Source organism: Salmo trutta, chromosome 22 (assembly GCF_901001165.1).
Source record: "Salmo trutta chromosome 22, fSalTru1.1, whole genome shotgun sequence".
NCBI classification, from domain to species: Eukaryota; Metazoa; Chordata; class Actinopteri; order Salmoniformes; family Salmonidae; genus Salmo; species Salmo trutta.
Window position 1 is genome coordinate 8,602,197 of NC_042978.1, and position 17,854 is coordinate 8,620,050.

The 17,854-nt window shown below is 41.8% G+C and overlaps 1 protein-coding gene across 2 annotated transcripts; it reads left to right on the forward strand.

The window, feature by feature from the left end:
• The first annotated feature begins 1,417 nt into the window (after positions 1-1,417).
• On the forward strand, positions 1,418-17,124 carry mutyh (mutY DNA glycosylase). Of its 2 annotated transcripts, XM_029706441.1 has the most exons (15): positions 1,418-1,805; positions 2,145-2,269; positions 2,818-2,857; positions 2,942-3,015; positions 3,132-3,173; positions 3,273-3,344; positions 3,879-3,992; positions 4,115-4,212; positions 4,656-4,800; positions 4,922-5,009; positions 5,269-5,451; positions 8,562-8,707; positions 8,949-9,101; positions 16,519-16,569; positions 16,763-17,124. In XM_029706441.1, exons 1-15 carry the CDS (start codon positions 1,694-1,696, stop codon positions 16,889-16,891), a joined length of 1,572 nt encoding a protein of 523 aa, XP_029562301.1. In that variant the 5' UTR covers positions 1,418-1,693; the 3' UTR covers positions 16,892-17,124. The 2 variants fall into 2 exon arrangements, with proteins under 2 accessions (XP_029562301.1, XP_029562302.1); XM_029706442.1 differs by lacking the exon at positions 2,145-2,269 and having other exon boundaries at positions 1,419-1,805.
• Positions 17,125-17,854: the final 730 nt, after the last annotated feature.

Genomic DNA, 17,854 nt, shown 5'->3' on the forward strand with positions numbered 1-17,854 from the left:
ACACAACATGACAACATGGTTGAAAAACAGCATGGTATCAGCACAAAACACGTTACAAACATTATTGGGCACAGACAACAGACAAAGGGCAAGAAGGTAGAGACAACAGTACATCACGCAAAGCAGCCACAACTGTCAGTAAGAGTGTCCATGCTTGAGTCTTTGAATGAAGAGATTGAGATAAAACTGTCCAGTTTGAGTGTTTGTTGCAGCTCGTTCCAGTTGCTAGCTGCAGAAAACTGAAAAGTGGAGCGACCCAGGGATGTGTGTGCTTTGGGGACCTTTAACAGAATGTGACTGGCAGAACGGGTGTTGTGTGTGGAGGATGAGGGCTGCAGTAGATATCTCAGGTGGGAGGGAGTGAGGCCTAAGAGGGTTTTATAAATAAGCATCAACCAGTGGGTCTTGCGATAGGTATACAGAGATGACCAGTTTACAGAGGAGTATAGAGTGCAATGATGTGTCCTATAAGGAGCATTGATGGCAAATCTGATGGCCGAATGGTAAAGAACATCTAGCCGCTCGAGAGCACCCTTACCTGCCGATCTATAAATGATGTCGCCGTAATCTAGCATGGGTAGGATGGTCATCTGAATCAGGGTTAGTTTGGCAGCTGGGGTGAAAGAGGAGCGATTACGATAGAGGAAACCAAGTCTAGATTTAACTTTAGCCTCCAGCTTTGATATGTGCTGAGAGAAGGACAGTGTACTGTCTAGCCATACTCCCAAATACTTGTACCTCAAGCTCTAAACCCTCAGAGGTAGTAATCACACCTGTGGGGAGAGGGGCATTGTTTTTACCAAACCACCTGACCTTTGTTTTGGAGGTGTTCAGAACAAGGTTAAACGTAGAGAAAGCTTGTTGGACACTAAGAAAGCTTTGTTGTAACAGGGATGTAAACACATTTTGAGAGAAATAAGCTTTGTGCGCATATGGAAAATATCTGGGACCTTTTATTTCAGCTCATGAAAAATGGGACCAAAAACGTACATGTTTACTTAATTTATATTTTTGTTCAGTATAGAATATTGCACAGTCCAGGTTGGATCTGATTTATCTGTAGAGAAACTGTGCAATGTGAGCATTGGGCTTACAGGGAAAAAAATAACGAAATGGAATTCAAATAATTGAACCGAAGTAGGTCAATTAGTTGTTTACAAAAAACGAAAAATAACTCCGGTAATAGCTCAGCACTGCCAGCTAGACTAGAGGGCCTGCAGCATGTTCCTGATGTATTCCATTCTTCCCTCAAGTGAACTCTGTGGCCAATCAATGACCATCAATTGATCAAATAACAAGTAGAAAATAAATACATGTTTGCCACAGTAGCTTATCTTAAGTGCAGTGGCCCCTATCCAAACGTTCACTTTAATTTCTATCGAAATCAACAATAAATCCACCGTCAAGGCTATGCACCTTTAAATGTAGCGGAGACGTCTAGTGGAAGTGTTTTTAGCTAGTAGCGGATTGGACAAACGGCTTCCGTTCCCTCCGTTAGTAAGTAACATGCACGTAAATCGCTATAGTGGCGGGAGAGGTCATGCGCTCTGTCTATAGGTAAACAAACAACTTGATCAGAGTATTGCATGAACAACAATAGTGAACATTGTTGTTGATTGTGGATAATCTATCCACTAGCAGCTAGTTTAACTTGCCAACTATACGGACCAAAGCGGGGAGAGAGTTTGTTATTATGAGCAGGCTTCGATCAGCGACGCAGAAGAGGATGAGAGTTGCGCTGGACAAAACCGAGTCGTCGTCAGCAAAACCATTGCGGAAAAGAGCAAAAGCAACTGTGAAACAAGGTAGGCCTACACGTTTGGTACTTTTGTCTCACTCGTCCAAAAAAAATGAGTTGAACAGAGTAGAATTATCAGCAACATCTTTGAATACGTTAGGACAACGGCGGAGACTCCTGGCACAAGTTATGCAACATGCCCCTTCTCCTAATTTTTGTCTGTGCATTCGCTCTCAGTCTCCAATCTTTATTTCGAGATGTGTGTCTCAGTCATTTCATTTCCTCTCAATCTTTGTCTCGTAGTCTCTCTTTCTCTCAGCCTCGAGTCTCTATTGACTATTGATGGATTCGACAACCAAACATGCGATTTCATAACGGCGTGAGGTAACGTCTTCCCTCCCCTCAGAGCCCGATGAGACTGCAGCGTCTACATACCATTCATTCCATGATCCTGCGGACATTACGCTCTTTAGGACACACATCCTGTACTGGTATGACCAGGGGAAGAGAGAGTTACCCTGGAGAACTGTGGTAAAGAGAATGATATAATATATATTTCCCATTATGGTTTCATTGACGCCTACACGCACGACAAGGCATGACCATGATTATTGAGTGTGTACGAATTTACTCCCTCATACCATTGGGAACGTCTGTTAGAATATTTATTCGATATTTTGCAGGATGAAATCTCTTGAGATGCACCATCTCATTTTCGATAGTGTCCAAATATTATCATGAATCATGAATATAATCCATCATTTGACATATGGCATGAGACATTTACATCGGTGGGCTATTTTAGCAGTATTAGTTTCCTCCCTCTCAACTCAGGGTAAAGTGATTGTACCACGGCTCGAACCCGGGGCCCTCTGCCTCACTAACACACATAACCGCCCTCCTCGACAACTTAACCACCTGTTGGCCTCCAATTTGACAGAACGGTCGACGGCATTTCAAGCTAGCTGTGGAATGAGCTTATGGCACATTCTTATTTCCAGTACATATAGAACCGCTTAGCTAGAATAAATGTTACTTTTCCCCAAGGAATGTGATTTCACTTAATGTTTCCTTAATAGGCTCTGACAGAACCGGACATCAACATCAGGACGTATGCAGGTAAGACACTGCATGCTCAACTCTCATATAAAAATAACTAGTGGGCCTTTGTGTTATCCTAAATTGACCTTGTTTCCTCTCTAGTTTGGGTCTCAGAAATCATGTTACAGCAGACCCAGGTTGCCACTGTGATCGACTACTACAATAAGTGGATGAAGGTAGGCCAGTCTGTCGGTCTCGTATGAACTTGATTTGAGCAGACTTAGTAAATCCCAGAAATAATGCATTTGGATTCATCTCCGTCTTCTTGTGTTTTTGCTTCGTTCTTTTCCAGAGGTGGCCAACAGTACAGGATCTTGCAGCAGCTACATTGGAGGTGATTACAATGAATGCAAGTGAGGGTCTGTGAGGTGAAAATGCCTTTGTCCTCTGACCATCTTGTCATCAGTTATCATCCTTTTTTTTATCTGCACAGGAAGTCAATCAGATGTGGGCTGGGCTTGGGTACTACTCCCGGGGAAAGAGACTTCAGGAAGGAGCTCAGAAGGTCTATGGCATATGTTATTTACAGTATGTCCTGGCTCAAGCAAGGCTTACCAACGTGACACTTTTATGACGAGAGGAGAGCTGTTCTTTGGTTCATTTTGTCGACTGCCTCTGCCTCTCTCAAAAACAGGATTTTATCTTTGATGTTAGGTCCTTACCGGTCTGTTTTTAGTTGGAGACATGGGTGGGAAATGTACTTTTTGGTGGCTGGTGGATACCAAAATTTTACCAGCCACAATTTCGAATGAAGACAAATCTCAGAAAACGCGTGCACGTGTTTTGTAATGTTAAAACAACACACAAACACACTTACACGCTGTTGATTTCTTGGATGTGAGTTTTGGATTGAACTGGGTGACCATCTGCCAATGTGACTGGTAAGAGTAGACGTTGTACTAGCCAATACCAAAATCGACAACACTGGTTGTGGGACATGTACTGTGTTGTTAGAACTATTGAGCGCCAGTTCTCTGTCTATAGTGACTTCTGAGTGTGTTGTTTTTGTTCTCCTGTCTGGCTGTGATTTGTACTACAGGTGGTATCAGAGCTGGGGGGAGAGATGCCCAGGACGGTTGAGGCGCTGCTGAAGCAGCTGCCTGGAGTGGGCCGTTACACCGCTGCAGCTGTAGGCTCCATCGCGCTGGGCCAGGTCAGAGCTCTCTCTATACGCACTCATGCTCACACACACCTTTTTTTATTTAAAGTGATTTTTAAACCCTCCCTCTTTGACATCATCGTTCACTGACATGACCTGTGACCTCTGTTGCCCAGGTGACGGGAGCTGTTGATGGGAATGTGATCCGGGTCCTGTGTCGGGTGCGGGCTATAGGGGCCGACAGTACAAGCCCAGCAGTGACTGAAGCTCTATGGTGAGGTTGAACCCATAGTTGAAGTGAGGAATTATAATTTTTTCTAATGGTGATTCTTCAGTGGATATTTAACATCCGTCCAGTGCACTGGAGGTTGGTGGCACCTTAATTGGAGAGAACGCGCTTGTGGTAATGACTGGAGCGGAATCCGTGGAATGGTATCAAACACATGGTTTCCAGGTGTTTGATGCCATTCCATTTGCTCCGTTCAGTCTATTATTATAAGCTGTCCTCCCCTCTGCAGCCTCCACTTGTCCAGTGGGGGTCATCTATTTTTAATACAAGCTGTTAACAATGAAGACATAGTTGACCAATTCCAACACCTAAATCATCATACTCAATCTCATGTTGTTGACTTGATGCGTATTCTTACCTGGCTAGATACTGTATGGTTCCCTTGGTAATTATTTGAAGGATTCATTGTTCCTCTGTGTGTATTCTAGGAGCACCGCCAACACGTTGGTGTCCCAAGAGAGACCAGGGGACTTTAACCAGGCCATGATGGAGCTGGGGGCGAGGGTGTGCACCCCGAAAGGCCCCCAGTGCACCCAGTGTCCCATACAGACTCTCTGCCACTCCTACAGGAAGGTACCACACCGAAGTCATCAACCATAACAAGACCAGGTCATAGCATTGGCCTATTCCAGACCAGTGGTGATGCCTCTCCAGTGCATATGTAGCTACTGTGTTAGTGTCTCTCTCTGTGCAGGTTAGCGTCAAACAAGAGGAGAACTCAACAAAGCTTCTGGGTAAATTGAACAGGGTACCTGCATCTCTGCGAGATATAGAGGATTGTGGTAAGTGTTTTTTTTTATTGTTTTTTTTCATTGTTTCAAGGGTTTGTGCATATAAGGATGGTAGTCATATACCTGGTATTTTGAATACAGTTATTACAGCCTATTTGATAGAAATATCTATTTTTGTCTACAAGTCTTTGTAACAGATAGATACTCTAGCTCCCGGTGTGTGTGTGTGTGTGTGTTGACGTCGCCAAATAATTCTCGCAAAACATGTAAACACTTCCTGACTCCTCCCCTAACTTTGTCCTCCTAACAGTGACCTCAGGAACATGTAACCTGTGCCCCACGGAACCCTGGGACAGCCAACTGGGCGTTCTGAACTTCCCCAGGAAGCCGGTGAAGAAAGCTCCTCGTGTGGAGCGCACACTCACCTGTGTGGTGACCCGGCCAGGAGCAGGAGGAGATGGGGAGTACCTGCTCACCCAAAGGCCGAGCAAAGGTCAGCTGCCCTTAATATAGGCTGTGTCTTAAACGGCACCCTAGTCCCTATCAGGGCTCTAAAGAGTGAACATTTTTGGCTGCTTATGCTCCTAAATATTTAGCAGTGCGACCTGGAATTTTTATTTGGGCGCATCAGTGCCCCTAGAAGAGAAAAAAAAAACTTCCAGATAATAATTAATTGTTGTAATGATTAGGCTTCGCTGTACATTTTTGTTTCCGAGTGCCCTAGAGAAAGAAGTGCAGATTTGTTAGTGCCATGGTTGCACCATTACTACTGCGGAAACATCTAGTTTCCAGATCAGAAGATCGTGGGGCCTCATTTAGAAACGTCGTGTATGCATAAGATCTGCCTCAAATCATGCCTGTGCCAGTTTTCACGCAAAGTTGCCACGTAGAAACATTGAACCTGACGTGAGAATGTGCTTATCCTCCCTCAATCTTTAGACCATGCGCACGCAGTTTCTAGTGGTTGAAGTCTAGCGTAGCAAGAAGCCAAAAGTAGCCTTGTAGTAACCTTGTGGAAATGGGGAATATGTGATAAAGGTCTTATTCATATCAAAAGAGCAGGTAGGTCTAGCTAAATATATAATAATAAGATGCAAACATTAGCTGTTAGTGAGACGAGATCTATTTATCTTTGCATTGTAAAATAATTAGAAATAGGCCTATATTTCCTATAATTTCTTTCATTTCATTGCTAAATAACTTCCTCACCTTTTCAGACTGATGGTTTCATAGTTTACTCACGAAATAGCCTATAGGCCAAAAACAAGTTAGGACAGGTTGTTCGTCCTATTTCTCTTTTAGTTGGACCCACTTTACAGTCATAAATAAATGAGATATTTTAAGCAGCCTATTTTGCTCTATGCGATCAGAAGCGCAGTTTAACGGTAGAATATGCGGTTCACCTTTTCCGTTGACGTTTGTAGGCTACGTCTGAATACTGTAAAGTGCCATTTCTTGTGTAGACAATATTTCATTTATGAACATAATACACATATAACCATTCCTCAGCTTTTCTGGCCATGACGAGTTCATATTCGCGAAGTAGCCATCAATATTGTAGTACCCGAGACCACATACTGAGTGTCTTGTCTCTGTGAGATACATTTTTAAGCGGTCTTGACTTGGTCTCGGACAGTGAGGACTAGTAATTTCTTCCCGATACCAGCGGAGTAAAATAAATAAATAAAATCAATCAGCTTCCATTCAGTCAGTGCATAAAAAAGCTTTGACAGGCCAAATATATACACTCCTTTCTTGAAACCATGAATGTCTTAACAGCCTATTGAAACCCGGGCTTCCTACTTTACTCGTTACTGTCCTTTTACTTTTGTAGAAAAATATCCTTCGTCTTTTGTCAGTATTTCCTTGACCCCCTTGGTAGGGAAGAGTGGGGGAACTTGTTGGAAAGTTGTCCGCTCACTATTAGTACAGTGGAGCCCGGGGGAAATTGTTACAGTCTTTATATCTATTATAGACATGTTTGTGCAGTGGCGAACCTATTGGACCTAGGCCTTCAGTGTGTGACAGGTTTGTGTTTCTGAAAGGACAGCAACCGTAATACCAGCACACTCATGTAGGAGAGGTCACTTCTTGTCAAACACAAAGGGCCAGTGGTGTAGTGGAGGCTATACGCAGGCCGTATAACCAGTGGGCTTTGCTTCTACTCACATCTTAATCCCCACTGATCCACATCAAAGTAGCGTAGTGGAGGTATAGGACTTAACCAGTATTGTACTACATACTTGATGTCTCACGGAGCAGCTCACAGAAGAATGACATCACTAGCTATTAGGGTAGGTAGGAGAGACCTTTCAACTTATGATATTTTCCAGTAAATGCTAACTAAGTCTTGGTTAGCAGACTAATTCATGAACACGCAGTTTGCATGAACATTTTCTAAAAGCTTTCCCCCAAAAAACTTCCCAATTAAATTTTGACTGCAAAGTAGGCCGACCTGACAGAATGGTATCATGCTAATTTGTATCAATGGGGTTTTGCTCCATTGAATTAAAGGTCAACTTCACCCTCTAAAAATATATTTTTGGGATTTTTACAAGACCTCAAAAATGGTCTCCTGAATGCATCTTGTGAAAATATGAAAGATCTACAGGAAAACTCGTAAAAAAACATAGGAAAATATTGGATTTTTCACACAGGGCACCTTTCCTTCACCGGGCAGGCCGTTTGGCTAAATTTGAGTATACCCACTTATCCAGGCACCGTTACCCCACTGCATAGTGCCAATGGAAAGACCACACTCACACACATGATTTTAAAAGATAAGCAGGCCATTCACTCAGACCAAATTATCCAGTGGGTCCCAATCATAAGACTACCAAGACACAACCATTAGGCCTAGCATTTCCCAATCGAAATGTACAACTATTACTTCCCATTTCAAAAAAAACTTTTCACGCTTATCGCACAAAGTAACCGGTGATCCAAAATGTTAAATGCAACAATGTTTCACACACAAGTTATTTTCAAAGAGATGGCAAGCAACAGCGAGTGAGCTGCAATAAAAAAAAACACAGTTCCGCTCACCAGATGATGATAATTTGAAACTTAACTTCTTGTTGAAAGTTATTCTTGAAAAGGGAGAAGCTAACAAATTAGCAACAACATCTTTGATAACACCTGCTGCAGCTGCTGCAAACTAGCCTACAAAAAAAGCTAGCTAGCTAGCTAGACCGTCGGAGAACTACTGCTCGCTATTGCGAGTAATTTTTTTAAAAGTTGGGAGCACCAGTGCTACCAATGAAAAATTGTTTAGTTTAGAGCCCTGGTCCTTATGCACTATAGTGAATAGGGTAGCATTTGGGACAGGGCTCTAGTATAGCACTAAAACACACCTTCCAAGCATTTTAATTTCGCATCATTCATGTTGTTTTCTGCATGATGTTTGTGCCGTTGTAAAGCTCCAAGGTGGGTGTGTTTACTATATCTTTACCATTGTTTTCACTAACATATTTATCAAAGGTATCTTTTTTATTATCAGTTGGGAATTTTGAGCACACTCATTAACTCTCTGTCTGCTTGCCTTTTCCTTCCTTCTTTCCTTCCTTCCTTTCTTCCTTCCTTCCTTTCTTTACTTCCTTGTAGGACTTTTGGCTGGTATGTGGGAGTTCCCTAGCCTGCTCCTGGAGGGGGAGAATTCTGAGATGAAACAGAAGGGGGCGCTGTGTGCTGGGGTGGGGAGAATGTTGGGAGTTCGGCTGGACAAGGGGCTGCTCCAGTATGTGGGGGAGGTATGTACAGGAAGAACAGGGCCTACTGTTATGTTTTGCCTATCAGGGACATTAAAGAATATGTCCCAAATTGCACCCTATTGTCCCTTGGTCCCTATGACTATTATTATACATTACTCTGTCAAAATGTGGAATAAATGACTTGTTATTCGGACTCGTGTCATAAGTTTGTATTAGTATGCTAAGCTAGGCTTCTCCCTAAGTCATTGCAATTGACTGTTGGTGTTTTGCTACTCTACAGGTGGTTCATATCTTCTCCCACATCCACCAGACATATGTTGTGTACAGCCTGTGTTTGAATGTCTCTGGAGATGGAGGGAAAGCCCAGAGTACTACACGCTGGCTCACTAGACCTTCCCTGCAGGAAGCTGCTGTATCCACTGGAGTGAAGAAGGTTTGTAATCGTAACTTGCTATGATCTACTGTGTGTTTTGTGTGCACGCGCATGTCACTAAAACAAGGGTGGCAACTAGATTTTTGCCGCAGACCGATTTTCCTCCGAGCAGATGGTCGGGGGCTGGAACACAATTGTAATAATTTGTACACTGCAAATTACATTGAGACGAGATCACGTCTCTCTTGTTATTCGTGGGAATATTTAGGAACATGGTTCCAATAATATCTTATTATTTTTGTTGCTCAACAACCCTAACAGTAATAGTGGTTAACATGATCTTTGAATTACCACTAAGATTGTACCCTACACATACAATTATCTGAAAGGTCCCTCAGTCGAGTAGTGAAATTCAAGTACAGATTCAACCAGAAAGACCAGGGAGGTTTTCCAATGCCTCACAAGAAGCCCTTACAAAAACAAATATATCAGTTATGAAGCTTCAGTAAAACTGCATTAACTGCGGTATTTTGGATGCAGTAATTGCAGAATAACTGCAGTGTACTGCAGTTGAACTGCAGTTATACTGCATTGTAACTGCCGTTACACTGCAACATTTCTGCAGTACATGTTTTTATTTATTTTGGATGCAGTTTTTGCAGCAAACTGCAGTTATACTGCTCTCTGACTGCAATCTTTTTTTGTAAGGGAGGGCACTGATTGTTAGTAAACAAAAGCAGATACTGAATATCCCTTTGAGCATGGTGAAGTTATTAATTACACTTTTGGATGGTGTATCAATACACCCAGTCACTACAAAGATACAGGCGTCCTTCCTAACTCAGTTGCCAGAGAGGAAGGGATCTGCTTAGCGATTTCACCATGAGGCCAATGGTGATTTTTAAAACGGTTACAGAATTTAATGGCTGTGACAGGAGAAAACTGAGGATAGATCAACAAAATTGTAGTTACTCCACAATACTCACCTAAATTACAGAGTGAAAAGAAGGAAGCCTTTACAGAATACAAATATTCCAAATCATGCATCCTGTTTGCAACAAGACACTAAAGTAATTCTGCAAAAATAAATGTGGCAAAGAAACTATATTTTTGTCCTGAATACAAAGAATGTTTGAGGCAAATGCAACACAACACATGACTGAGTACCACACTTAATATTTTCAAGCATGGTGGTGCCTGCATCATGTTATGGGTATGCTTGTCATTGGCAAGGACTGCAGAGTTTTTCAGGATAAAAATAAACAGAATGGAGCTAAGCACAGGCACAATCCTAGAGGGAAACCTGGTTCAGTCTATTTTCCAACAGACACTGGGAGACATTTGCCTTTTAGCAGAAAAATATCCTAAAAAACAAGGCCAAATCTACACTGGAGTTGATTACCAAGACGACATTGCATGTTCCTAAATGGCGTAGTTACAGTTGTTACTTACATCTGCTTGAAAATCAACCTGGTCTCAGAGCATTTTGAATTATTCTGTATGTAAATCCAAGACACTGCATTTAGTATGATATGTCGTATGGTATGTATTAATTTGTGGATGTCCATCACCTATTTCGTATGATATGTTACGAATTACAATTTGTATTATATGTTAGGTATTTGCAAATGTAGAATATGTTATGGATTTGCAAAATGTACTATATGTTACGAATTTGCTGAACCTATATGTTACGAATTGTAGCTAGGTGGCTAATGTTAGCTAGCTGATAATCGTTAGCTAGGTTAGGGGAAGGGTTAGCTAACATCCTAAGTAGTTGCAAAGTAGCTAAAAAGTAGTAAGTAGTTAAAGTTGCTAATTAACTAAAATGCTGATGTCCGTGATGAGATTCAAACTCGCAACCTTTGGGTTGCTAGACGTTCGCGTTATATGCCCTCCCTTATGCCCTCCCATTATTTTTCAATCATTCTTAAACATATATTTTTTAAATCTTCCACTTTGACGTTCAAGTATTTTGTTTAGATCGTTGACAAAAAAATTACATCCATCTTAATTCCACATTGCAACTCAACAAAATCAAGGGGTGTGAATACTTTTGGAAGGCATTGTTGGTTCACATTTCACAAATGGAGTGAAATATGTTGTGCAATTAATATAGCCATATGTCTACTGCACATATGAGTTAGCTTTTCTATTGCATGTACTTTGGTCCAAACTTTGGTCCATAAACCACTCCTTATCTGAAAATATAATTTAACTGAAGACTCACTCACCTTCACTCTATGACACAACATTGGACTCGGTCTCTGCCTTTACGCTATATTAAGTCGGTCTCTACTTCTTAAAGGCCCAATTCAGCCATTTTATATCAATATCAAATAATTTCTGCACCTTACTGTAAAAGATTTCCATTAATTTCTCAAGCAAGAATTTAGCTCGTACTGTCTGGAAGTGGTCTGAGTGGGGAGGGGAAAACTGAAAATTAGCGCTATGGAACTTTATTGGTCTATTAACTAATTCACTACATGGTGATGTAACCATGGAAAGCCGAAACTCCCGGCCAATGCAAACCTGCTGATTAGAAGGTCCTGTGTAGATTGTATTTTCAACCAGCAACTACAAGCAAATAGCACTGAAACACTTTTACAGTGTCCATTTCATCAGCTGTTTTACAATATGATATAAAACAGCATTTTGACTGCGCTGAGTCTTTCAATTTCAGAAAGAAATTAGAACTAATTTCAAATCTGTAGCTGTTTAATATTCCAGATAATAGAGAACTATTCTGTTGTTTGATCTGTCTGGATATGCTTAAGGATCTACTTCCTGTAGACACAGCTACTGTGTATTAATGACAACTGGAATCAGGATGATTGGAAACGTGTCTACAGCTGCTCCCATTGCAGACCTTCACCCCAAGGCCTGCTCTGAAGAAAAATAACGTGTTGGCTGAATTAGTGGAGAAACTGAAGAAGACAGGACTCCAAGCTGCTCCTCATGCTCACTGTTAGCTGGACATGTGGAGTGTGCACTGGGAGAACTCAAAGCGTTGAAATGCTATCTGGTGTGCCTGACCTCATACTGTGAGACTCAACTCCAGCCTCACTATGAATCTCTTGCCGTTTAAGAAGCACAAGTTGGTCAAAGCCTCCACACAACTACAGGAGAAAATCTGCTCTCATCATGACAAACGACTGGATGTTTATTGAGGTACTGTTCAGCAGTGTATCTGTCTGCTGTGTACAATGGATAAACATAAGGGCCATGGCACGGTATCGGCTGCAGCAAAAAGGACTGAGAAACAGATTCGGGTGAAATTGAGACAGGAACCATTCCAACAGATAACAAAAGGAAAGCAGGGTAAGAGTTCAGAAAAGCTATGGTGTCACTGTAACATTCCGCTAAGGCCACAGTGGAGGACAGTCTGAGCATCTTAACTGAGCTGATCCGTTCAATTGAGAGAAGGCTGTCTGAGGGTTAAGGAACAGATCAGAGCCCAGGAGAACGCTGAAGTGAGTCAAGCTGAAGGACTCCGGGGGCGACTGGAGCCAGGAGGTGGCTGAGCTGAAGAGGAGAAACATTAAGCTGGTGGAGCTCTCACACACAGACAACATCCAAGGATAAAATATAATCTTACTGTGAAATGCTTACTTACAAGGCCTTAACTAACAATGCAGTTTTAAGAAAAGAGTTAAGAAAATATTTACAAAATAAACCAAAAAAGTCAGTCACAATAATAATGAGGCTATATACAGGTGGTACCGGTACCACCTTTATTTAACCAGGTAGGCTAGTTGAGAACAAGTTCTCATTTGCAACTGCGACCTGGCCAAGATGGAGCAAAGCAGTTCGACACATACAACAACAGAGTTACACATGTAATAAACAAACATACAGCCAATAATACAGTAGAAAAAATCTAATATACAGCATGTGCAGATGAGGTAGGATAAGGGAGGTAAGGCAATAAATGGTCCATGGTGGCGAAGTAATTACAATATAGAAATTAAACACTGGAATGGTAGATGTGAATGCAATAGTCCGGGTGGCCATTTTATTAATTGTTCAGCAGTCTTATGGCTTGGGGGTAGAAGCTAAGGAGCCTTTTGGACCTAGACTTGGCACTGTGGTACTGCTTGCCATGTGGTAGTAGAGAGAACAGTCTATGACTAGGGTGACTGGAGTCTTTGACAATTCTTTGGACCTTCCTCTGACACTGCCTAGTATAGAGGTCCTGGATGGCAGGAATCTTGGCCCCAGTGATGTACTGGGCTGTACGCACTACCCTCTGTAGCGCCTTGCGGTCGGATGCCGAGCAGTTGCCATACCAGGCGGTGATGCAACCGGTCAGGATGCTCTCGATGGTGCAGCTGTAGAACTTTTTGAGGATCTGGGGACCCATGCCAAATCTTTTCAGTCTCCTGAGGGGGGAAAGGTGTTGTCGTGCCCTATTCACGACTGTCTTGGTGGGTTTGGATCATGATAGTTTTTTTGGTGATGTGGACACCAAGGAACTTAACTCTCGACCCGCTCCACTACAGACCCGTCGATGTGAATGGGTGCGTGTTCGGCCCACCTTCTCCTGTAGTCCACGATCATCTCCTTGGTCTTGCTCACGTTGAGGGAGAGGTTGTTGTCCTGGCACCACACTGCCAGGTCTCTGATCTCCTCCCTATAGGCTGTCTCATCGTTGTCGGTGATCAGGCCTGCCACCGTTGTCGTCAGCAAACTAAATGATGGTGTTGGAGTCGTGCTTGGCCACGCAGTCGTGGGTGAACAGGGAGTACAGGAAGGGATTAAGCATCCACCCCTGAGGGGCCCCAGTGTTAAGGATCAGCGTGGCAGATGTGTTGTTGCCTACTCTTGCCACCTGGGGGTGGCCTGTCTGGAAGTCCAGGATCCAGTTGCAGAGGGAGGTGCTTAGTCCCAGGGTCCTTAGCTTTGTGGGCACTATGGTGTTGAACACTGAGCTGTAGTCAATGAACAGCATTCTCACTGTGACCCTCCTGTGTTTCACCTCGCGCCACCATGAACAGTTGTTGTAGTTTTGGGAAAGCAAAGAATTCTGTCAGAACTGAAGCAGCAGGCAGAGAGCTATTGTGAGAAGGGAGGGGTGGTAATAACCACGGCAGTACAAGCTGTGAAATCTGTCCAAAAGGAATTGTCATTAGTAGAATATTGTGAAGAAAATTAGACTCTTGAGTACTAATCAACGGTTTGTGTTACAGTTTACTTTCACAGTTGGCTGAACTCGCATTTGATTTATCTACAGCTGGCTTCTTTTCAATATAATATTTGTACCACCAGTCATCCATTAACCGGTGTGTGAAACTCCTCGGTTAATTAACACATGTCTACGTAGGCCTACTCTGTTGGTTTAACTCGTTTCTGAATGTTTATTTGATTCAGCATCCTTTTTGGATTTGTAAAGATTGTATTCAAATTAAACATGCACTCAGGGAACAAAACATTAAGAACACCTTCCTACTGTTGAGTTGCACCCCTCCTTCCCCTGTTTGCACTCAGAACAGCCTCAATTCATCGAGTCATGGACTCTACAAGGTGTCAAAAGTGTTCCACAGGGATGCTGGCCCATGTTTCCTTTAAATGATTCCCACAGTTGTGTCAAGTTGGCTGGATGTCCTTTGGGTGGTGGACCATTTATTGATACACACGGGATACTGTTGTGTGAAACCCAGCAGCGTTGCAGTTCTTGACACAAACCAGTGTGCCTGTCACCTACTACCATTCACCCTCTGAATGGCACACATACACAATCCATGTCTCTATTGCCTCAAGACTTAAAAATACTTTTACCTGTCTCCTCCCCTTCCTCTACACTGATTTGAAGTGGCTTTAACAAGTGACATCAATAAGGGATCACCTGGATTCACCTGCTCAGGCTTTCATGGAAAGAGCATGTTCATAATGTTTTGTACACTGTATTATTTTCATTATGATATATTAGTACAAAATAGAACATTTTAAATAAAAAATAAAACCATTTTAATTTAAAATGTAATAAAATTGCCAGACTCCAGTCACCCAAGTTATAGACTGTTTTCTCTGCTACCACACGGCAAGCGATACCCGGAGCGCCAAGTTTAGGACCAAAAGGCTCCTCAACAGCTTCTACCCCTAAGCCACAAGACTGCTAAACAATTAATCAAATCGCCACTGGACAATTTACATTGACCCCCCCCCCCCCTTTGTACACTGCTGCTACTCGCTGTTTATTATCTATGCATTGTCACTTCACCCCCACCTACATGTACAAATGACCTCAACTAACCTGTACCCCCTGCACATTGACACGGTACCGGTACCCCCTGTATATAGCCTCGTTATTTTTCTGGTGCCACTTTTTATTATTTTAGTCTACTTTGGTAAATCTTTTCTTAACTCTTCTTGAACTGCACTGTTGGTTAAGGGCTTGTAAGTAAGCATTTCACGGTAAAGTCTACACTTGTTGTATTAGGAGCATGTGACAAAGTTTGATTTGAATTTGCCATTGTATCACATTTTCTGATATTTACAATAAGGATTTGTTATTTTGACCAAAAAATTAACTGAGTAACTTTAGAAGTCCATAACGGTTGCTAAGTGTGACATGTCCCTCTTTTTGTCTAATTTTCTTCAACTAAATTTCCTTGGGTGGAACAAAACAGTGCACCCACTGAATCGATAGGGAAACTCAGGAGAGCATAGTTAAAATCTAGAGTACAGAGGAAACTAACTAGCGCCCATGCAGTCTTTTCAATTGTATTTTTAAATCATCACTGTATGTCTAATACATCACTGTGCTTATTTCATGAAAACAACTCGGAACATATTTATTTGTATTTATTTCCCGGAGCCTCCTTTTGCCATTGAAATTCTGTTGGATCGTGTTGGCATGATGATACAAATGTTAATATATTTACATACATATCCCTAATTGGTGGATGTATCCTCTTCAAAGTGGATACATATGCAAATAAAAGTTTTTCGTCATTGGTCAGAATAATCCAATCAGATTTGATGTCATGCTGTGGGCCAAAAACTGCATCCCACCTGAAATAAACTATAATACATTTAAAATAAATGTACACTAAGAGGGCATTATCATAATTTTCTAAATTTCAGAGTGTTATGGAAATATCTTTAAGAAAAACAGGAAATACATTTGAGTGCACTGCCCTTTTTTAAAATAACAAAAAATACATATAAACTGTGTAGAAATTATAACGGACACTACATTTAGCTCACTAATAATCACCAAAATTAAAACTAGACAGTCAGAGTATCTAAAATTGCAAAAAAGATGGATAGAGGACTATCTTTAAAAATTGACAGCGAGGAAATATAACCCTTTTTTGGGGGGGCCCTCCGGACCTCGTTGAAGACCGAATGTGGCCCCCGGTACAACATTTGTTTGACACCCCTGATCGAGTGTGTGCGTGTGTGCACGCAGTGTTTTCTGATTTAGCACTGTTAAGGTGAGCAAGAATAGTCATGCGTCATTTATCTCTTGCAGATCATGAAGCTGTACGACACTATGGAGGATCAAGAGGGACAAACTACCAAGGTATTTCACTACATTAGCAAGACACCCTTATCCAGAGTGAATATGATTTATACTGTCTGCTATACAGTACATTCAGAATTTTTTTCCTGAAATCCTTCTGTATTGACACCTAGACTAAATGACCCATTGATGACCCATACTGATGCCAGTGGTAACTCTTCTCTGTTCTTGTCTCTGTCCGGATGGGAAACAGAAGAAGGCTACTAACGCTAAGAGTGACGGACAGCACAAGTCTAAAAAGCTCAAAGACAATTCAACAAACAGCGGGACCAGACAGCTGTCACTCAGTTCCTTCTTCAAGAGCCCAAAACAAGAAACTTGATCAATTTATACTTACAATGAATAACAATGTCGTTTTTTTAAAAGCTGATCAAGTACCATACAAGAACTACTACTGTGCCTTGCTGTCTGGATAACTGCCAGAAGTGGTCTAGGTGTTTATTCCATGACTGGAATACTTTTTAAGAGCACAAAGTTTGTCATTACTGAGTTTAATGCTGAACACAATTTTAAACAAGTTTAAAAAATAAAATCAATTGCAACAGTGGCCTCCTATACAGTTGAAGTCGGAAGTTTAAATACACCTCAGCCAAATACATTTAAACTCAGTTTTTAACAATTCCTGACATTTAATCCTAGTAAGAATTCCCTGTCTTAGGTGAGTTAGGGTCACCACTTTATTTTACGAATGTGAAATGTCAGAATAATAGTAGAGAGAATGATTTATTTCAGCTTTTATTTATTTCGTCACATTCCCAGTGGGTCAGAAGTTTACATACACTCAATTAGTATTTGGTAGCATTGCCTTTAAATTGTTTAACTTGGGTCAAGCGTTTGGGTAGCCTTCCACAAGCTTCCCACAATTAAGTTGGGTGAATTTTGGCCCATTCCTTCTGACAGAGCTGGTGTAACTGAGTCAGGTTTGTTGGTTTCCTTGCTCGCACACGCTTTTTCAGTTCTGCCCACAAATGTTCTATAGGGTTGAGGTCAGGGCTTTGTGATGGCCACTCCAATACCTTCTAGAGAAAAGAAACGCACACCTATAAAGGCGAGGTGCTGGCTAGCGGAGTAGAACACTAGAAAATAAAGGAAAGCCGCACACTCTAAGAGCTCAGATGCAAAGATTTAATAACCAACGTTTCGACAGCGAAGCTGTCTTCATCAGGGTATCATCACAAACACTGAGAGATGAGTCATTTATATAGTGTCAAGAGACACACAGGTGTTTGTAATCATGGCCAAGTATGGCCTAATATCATTGGTTAACTGAAATATTTAAAAAATG

Bases quoted from the DNA above. Each gene is read 5' to 3' on its own strand.
- mutyh (XM_029706441.1), top strand. From the start codon at position 1,694: ATGAGCAGGCTTCGATCAGCGACGCAGAAGAGGATGAGAGTTGCGCTG. The intron at 3,993-4,114 runs GTCAGAGCTCTC...TCTGTTGCCCAG, and splicing joins GCTCCATCGCGCTGGGCCAG to GTGACGGGAGCTGTTGATGG. The intron at 4,213-4,655 runs GTGAGGTTGAAC...TGTGTATTCTAG, and splicing joins GCAGTGACTGAAGCTCTATG to GAGCACCGCCAACACGTTGG.